General features: G+C 43.4%; 1 protein-coding gene across 2 annotated transcripts in view; it reads left to right on the top strand.

Annotated features, from left to right (window-relative positions):
* The window catches only part of lig1 (ligase I, DNA, ATP-dependent), a 161,744-nt gene extending 161,492 nt beyond the window's left edge, over positions 1 to 252 (top strand). For both annotated transcript variants that reach the window (XM_084327323.1, XM_084327322.1), the window contains exon 27: positions 20 to 252. In XM_084327323.1, the coding sequence (XP_084183449.1) occupies positions 20 to 94 (75 nt within the window). In that variant the 3' untranslated portion in view covers positions 95 to 252. The remainder of the gene's footprint in view (positions 1 to 19) is intronic.
* Positions 253 to 7,317: the final 7,065 nt, after the last annotated feature.

The raw sequence follows: 7,317 nt of genomic DNA, 5'->3' as shown, positions 1-7,317 counted from the left end.
TCTCTCTTTCTCTCTCCAGATTGCTGATCTGTATAAGCAGCAGCAACAGGTCCAGAATCAGGGGCAGAAGGCTGACCTGGAGGATTACTACTGATCTCCACCTGGGTGTCGTGCAGCTGATGATATTATGGGATGAATGAATAGTGAAATGACCCGATTTGAAAACTCAATACAATTGTACATACTGTAGGTTTCTTGTTTCTTTCTCTTTACGTTGAATGAGAATAAAGGCTCTGCCAATTTTATACCATTCACTCATTTCATGTATTGATTTGAAGCGGCTGGATTATTGAGCACAATTCTCATATAAACATGAAATGTCTAAATTATATTCTGTAGACATCCTTCCCAATCCCCCCCCCCCCCCCCCTATATAAATCTATATAGCAGTTAGAAATGTTTAGGGGTAATAGATCTTTATCAAAATTGCATTGGTGCAGAAGTGCCTGGTTATAGAAAAATAAATAAGCGCATCTTGTGACCAGCATACCAAATACGACCAATTGGCTTAATCATTCCGCTCCAGCGCGGCAGGCAGAAGCGTGCCTTGAGGTTTCCGTGTTGGCAGCGCGGCAACGAGAGGACGAGCCAAGGAGAGGAGGAGCGCTCGCTCGCTCGCCACCGCCTCAGCGTTATTAGATTGAGGAGGAAGGAGAGAGAGAGAGAGAGAGAGAGAGGGGAGTCTGACAGTCTCTCCGCCAGTGGGACAAAGGGAAGGAGGTCTCTGGGGCTTCGCATTAGATTAGATGATAGAAATCCACTAACTGTCTGCCCAGAATCAATCGCAGACGACGCGATAGATAGGGAGGGTCAGAGCGCCGGCCAAGGACGGGCCTTATTACACGAGAGGAGAAGAGGGGAGAGTGTTCCTGCACAGTGATGACTGTGGCGGCAGTGATGTGTGTGAGAGGATGAGTCGTTATTTTTGTGTGAGAGGATGAGTCGTTATTTTTGTGTGAGAGGACGGGATGAGTGGTTATGTGTGTGTCAGTGAGGATGAGTCATTGTGTGTGTCAGTGAGGATGAGTCATTGTGTGTGTCAGTGAGGATGAGTCATTGTGTGTGTGAGAGGATGAGTGGTTATGTGTGTCAGTGAGGATGAGTCATTGTGTGTGTCAGTGAGGATGAGTCATTGTGTGTGTGAGAGGATGAGTGGTTATGTGTGTGAGAGGATGAGTGGTTATGTGTGTCAGTGAGGATGAGTCATTGTGTGTGTGAGAGGATGAGTGGTTATGTGTGTGAGAGGATGAGTGGTTATGTGTGTGAGAGGATGAGTGGTTATGTGTGTGAGAGGATGAGTGGTTCATGTGTGTGAGAGGATGAGTGGTTATGTGTGTCAGTGAGGATGAGTCATTGTGTGTGTGAGAGGATGAGTGGTTATGTGTGTCAGTGAGGATGAGTCATTGTGTGTGTCAGTGAGGATGAGTCATTGTGTGTGTGAGAGGATGAGTGGTTATGTGTGTGAGAGGATGAGTGGTTATGTGTGTGAGAGGATGAGTGGTTATGTGTGTGAGAGGATGAGTCGTTATGTGTGTGAGAGGATGAGTCGTTGTGTGTCAGTGAGGATGAGTCATTGTGTGTGAAGAGGATGAGTCGTTATGTGTGTGAGAGGATGAGTGGTTATGTGTGTGAGAGGATGAGTGGTTATGTGTGTCAGTGAGGATGAGTCATTGTGTGTGTGAGAGGATGAGTGGTTATGTGTGTGAGAGGATGAGTCGTTATGTGTGTGAGAGGATGAGTGGTTATGTGTGTGAGACGATGAGTGGTTATGTGTGTGAGACGATGAGTGGTTATGTGTGTGAGAGGATGAGTCGTTATGTGTGTGAGAGGATGAGTGGTTATGTGTGTGAGACGATGAGTCGTTATGTGTGTGAGAGGATGAGTGGTTATGTGTGTGAGACGATGAGTCGTTATGTGTGTGAGAGGATGTGATGAGACTGGTTATGTGCGAGTATGTCATGGTTACTTGATGCAAATGTATTTTTATCTGTTATGTTTACGAGTTCTTGTGCATTTCTGTTGGGCCTGTAGTGGAGGAACCAGCTAGGTTCTGTTGGGCCTGTAGTGGAGGAACCAGCTAGGTTCTGTTGGGCCTGTAGTGGAGGAACCAGCTAGGTTCTGTTGGGCCTGTAGTGGAGGAACCAGCTAGGTTCTGTTGGGCCTGTAGTGGAGGAACCAGCTAGGTTCTGTTGGGCCTGTAGTGGAGGAACCAGCTAGGTTCTGTTGGGCCTGTAGTGGAGGAACCAGCTAGGTTCTGTTGGGCCTGTAGTGGAGGAACCAGCTAGGTTCTGTTGGGCCTGTAGTGGAGGAACCAGCTAGGTTCTGTTGGGCCTGTAGTGGAGGAACCAGCTAGGTTCTGTTGGGCCTGTAGTGGAGGAACCAGCTAGGTTCTGTTGGGCCTGTAGTGGAGGAACCAGCTAGGTTCTGTTGGGCCTGTAGTGGAGGAACCAGCTAGGTTCTGTTGGGCCTGTAGTGGAGGAACCAGCTAGGTTCTGTTGGGCCTGTAGTGGAGGAACCAGCTAGGTTCTGTTGGGCCTGTAGTGGAGGAACCAGCTAGGCTCCAGGTGCTACAGTCTGTTGGGCCTGTAGTGGAGGAACCAGCTAGGTTCTGTTGGGCCTGTAGTGGAGGAACCAGCTAGGCTCAAGGTGCTACAGTCTGAGCTGCAGCAAGGCAGGGACTCAAACACACGGTACAAACACCTGCTGAGCTCAGCCACTGAGCCCCTCCTCTCAGCTCCTCCACTGCTACCTTATCATTTCATTGAGCTGTAATTTGTCTTATAGGGACAACAAGACAAGATACTTTAATGCCACACAACAGTGGTTGGTGGTAATTGTTTTCGGTACAGATGTTAAGCACTGGTTACATCAAACATGAAACAGACATCAAACATCAAAAACGGCCACCTCCCAATCCCACAATAAATAAATAAGGGACTGCTACCTTATCATTTCATTGAGCTGCCTGTAATTAACACAACACCTTGTCTTATAGGGACTGCTACCTTATCATTTCATTGAGCTGTAATTAACACAACACCTTGTCTTATAGGGACTGCTACCTTATCATTTCATTGAGCTGCCTGTAATTAACACAACACCTTGTCTTATAGGGACTGCTACCTTATCATTTCATTGATCTGTAATTAACACACCACCTTGTCTTATAGGGACTGCTACCTTATCATTTCATTGAGCTGTAATTAACACAACACCTTGTCTTATAGGGACTGCTACCTTATCATTTCATTGAGCTGTAATTAACACACCACCTTGTCTTATAGGGACTGCTACCTTATCATTTCATTGAGCTGTAATTAACACACCACCTTGTCTTATAGGGACTGCTACCTTATCATTTCATTGAGCTGTAATTAACAACACCTTGTCTTATAGGGACTGCTACCTTATCATTTCATTGAGCTGTAATTAACAACACCTTGTCTTATAGGGACTGCTACCTTATCATTTCATTGAGCTGTAATTAACAACACCTTGTCTTATAGGGACTGCTACCTTATCATTTCATTGAGCTGTAATTAACAACACCTTGTCTTATAGGGACTGCTACCTTATCATTTCATTGAGCTGTAATTAACAACACCTTGTCTTATAGGGACTGCTACCTTATCATTTCATTGAGCTGTAATTAACACACCACCTTGTCTTATAGGGACTGCTACCTTATCATTTCATTGAGCTGCCTGTAATTAACACAACACCTTGTCTTATAGGCAGGGGCGTAGCTGGGGGGGGGGGGAGCTTAGGATGATTCCAAGGGCCCAGCACTGGGGGGGGGGGGGGGGGGGGGGGCCAAAAAAAATTATATTTTTTTTATACTAGACATCACTCAGGTGTATTATTGATGCTCTCATTGATACTATGTTTGTTTCTGAAGTGTGTGTGTGTGAGATATATATAGAGAGAGGGGGGGCTTTGGTAGACTATTGCATTGGTCCATTCATTGAAGATGAACGCAATGCGACATCCTTTACTAGGCTCACCCACCAACAGTGCAGGTGCTGAACTGCTGATCCGAATGTATAGGTAAAAACCATATTATGCGTTTTCATCAATAAATAAATGGCCACAAAAAAGATTCTCTCACGCGTTTACGCTCGCTCCACTTCACTGGGGGCCTACAAATACATTCTTTCATGGGGCCCAGAATCTATAGCTACGCCCCTGCTTATAGGAACTGCTACCTTATCATTTCACAACACCTTGTCTTATAGGGACTGCTACCTAATCATTTCATTGATCTGTAATTAACACAACACCTTGTCTTATAGGGACTGCTACCTTATCATTTCATTGAGCTGTAATTAACACAACACCTTGTCTTATAGGGACTGCTACCTTATCATTTCATTGATCTGTAATTAACACAACACCTTGTCTTATAGGGACTGCTACCTTATAATTTAATTGATCTGTAATTAACACAACACCTTGTCTTATAGGGACTGCTACCTTATCATTTCATTGATCTGTAATTAACACAACACCTTGTCTTATAGGGACTGCTACCTTATAATTTAATTGATCTGTAATTAACACAACACGTGGTTTCAATGTCCCTGACTGAATGTACGGTACAAAACTGTTTTTGGATGTGTGGGATTATGTGCAAAATAAATCAATACTTTTTTTAGTGAAGTGCCCCTTTACCACCCTTTTACCATTATTACCAGACCAAAAATGCCCCCCATTTTAATATCTGTCATAATACTAGACTTGATGGACAGGAAAACTGAGCCCAAATGATCACGAGCGGCCTTCTTTGAAAACGATTTCTTGAAGATCTTTTTTTTTAAAGAAAATATCTAACCAGAATGTATCATTAATACTAACACATTGAATGAAATAAAACAAGGTAAGATGATATATTTTAAATTAATTTGTGTATATAAGATGGGCCCAAAAATGCAATAACTATATTTATTTTGTATTTTTTATTTAGTTTATTTAAATAACATAAAATGAAACTAGCCTACTAGTAGCCCTATTTCTATCATCATTTAACCATCTCAAGGTGAAAAATGGAATCATAGGTTATATTTCAATGACACTCATTGATGAATCATTCTCCTGAGTCTTTACCTCGATTAAATTGGCTTACTTTTAACCCTCTGAAAGTGATGGTTCATCCGCGCTCATTAACATCACTGTCTCCTGAAGCCTAGTGGGCTCGGCGCTGGTGTGAAGCCACTTATATCGTATGAAACTAGACATCGAGTGCAGCCCCTTGATGCCAAGCACGTCACACTAGATTACATACTAGATTACATGCTTCAAAGTGGAACTTTCATCACCGTGAAACGCCTTCAATCTAAAGCGCAAATGTAAAACAACCTCACTTTTTGACACTCATTGCTTTGTATTGTTTTTTATTTTGGCCTTTTATTGAGAAATATACAATGTAGGCCCAAAACAAGCCCTTCAGTCAGCCTCCCCCAGCTTGGGGCCCTGGGTGGCGCCTTCCACTGGAGTCTGGCTGAAGGAGACGCAGCAACAGGAGGAGGGGGGGCAGCGCTATTCAGTCACTTCCCCTGCTGTTTTCTGTCTTTTTTTCTTTTACTAATTTACTAGTTTTAGCCCTTCATATTTCATGTTCTTTTTACTAGTTTTAGTTCAAGTTCAAGTTTCTTTATTAGTTGTCATACAGAAGTACAGAATACTTTTATATAAAATGCTTCTTTCTGTTTTGCTCCAGAGATTGTGCTAGATAAAAATAGATAAGTATAAAATAGAAGTCAAGTACGTATACAAAAGTGTTCAATATATATATATATATATATATATATATATATATGTATATATATATATATATATATACAATGTACAATGCAGAGTAGAAAAGTAACTGAGTTACAATACAATATACTATATACAGTACAATGCAGAAATGGGATGATGTACAATTTAGGTACAATTTACAGTAAGGCATAATGAGGTATGGGTTGTAACTTGTAGTAGTCATTTAGCATTCTGATGGCCTGGGGATAGAAGCTCCTTCTGAGTCTCTCTGTCTTGTGCGGTGCTATTCCCAAACCAGGAGGTGATAATACCAGTCAGGAATGGATGCTCTCTATTGTGCATGAGTAGAAGTTCTTAAGGATCTTCTGACTGACTTGGAACTTCTTTAGGCGCCTAAGGAAGTAGAGGCGTTGCCATGCCTTCTTGATAACACTGTCAATGTGTGTGGTCCATGTCAAGTCCTCGGACATGTGGACTCCGAGGTACTTAAAACTGTTCACTCTCTCGACCGGTGCCCGTCGATGCTGAGGGGGCTGTAGTCCCTGACCCCCGACCTCTCTTTTGTTTTGCTGACGTTCAGCGAGAGGCAGCCCTTCATATTTCATGTTCTTTTGACTCTTTTACTAGTTTTAGCCCTTCTTATTTTATGTTATTTTTACTCAGTCTCAGTCACTACCCCTGCTGGGCCTGGAATCAAACCCGGTGACCTTCCAGTCAGAGGTCTGATTTGACCTTCCAGTCACAGGTCTGATTTGACCTTCCAGTCACGAGTCTGATTTGACCTTCCAGTCACAGGTCTGATTCGGCCTTCCAGTCACAAGTCTGATTTGACCTTCCAGTCACAGGTCTGATTTGACCTTCCAGTCACGAGTCTGATTTGACCTTCCAGTCACAGGTCTGATTTGACCTTCCAGTCACGAGTCTGATTTGACCTTCCAGTCACAAGTCTGATTTGACCTTCCAGTCACAAGTCTGATTTGACCTTCCAGTCACAGGTCTGATTTGACCTTCCAGTCATGAGTCTGATTTGACCTTCCAGTCACAAGTCTGATTTGACCTTCCAGTCACAAGTCTGATTTGACCTTCCAGTCACGAGTCTGATTTGACCTTCCAGTCACAAGTCTGATTTGACCTTCCAGTCACGAGTCTGATTTGACCTTCCAGTCACAGGTCTGATTCGGCCTTCCAGTCACGAGTCTGATTTGACCTTCCAGTCACAAGTCTGATTTGACCTTCCAGTCACGAGTCTGATTTGACCTTCCAGTCACAAGTCTGATTTGACCTTCCAGTCACGAGTCTGATTTGACCTTCCAGTCACAGGTCTGATTCGGCCTTCCAGTCACGAGTCTGATTTGACCTTCCAGTCACAAGTCTGATTTGACCTTCCAGTCACGAGTCTGATTTGACCTTCCAGTCACAGGTCTGATTTGACCATCCAGTCACAGGTCTGATTTGAACTTCCAGTCACAGGTCTGATTTGACCTTCCAGTCATGAGTCTGATTTGACCTTCCAGTCACAGCTCTGATTCGACCTTCCAGTCACAACTCTGCTTTGAC

Source organism: Notolepis coatsorum (genome assembly GCF_963971535.1).
Source record: "Notolepis coatsorum genome assembly, chromosome: 13".
Taxonomy (NCBI): domain Eukaryota; kingdom Metazoa; phylum Chordata; class Actinopteri; order Aulopiformes; family Paralepididae; genus Notolepis; species Notolepis coatsorum.
The sequence above is the reverse complement of the archived record's forward strand: the minus strand, read 5'-3'. Positions and strand labels throughout refer to the sequence as shown.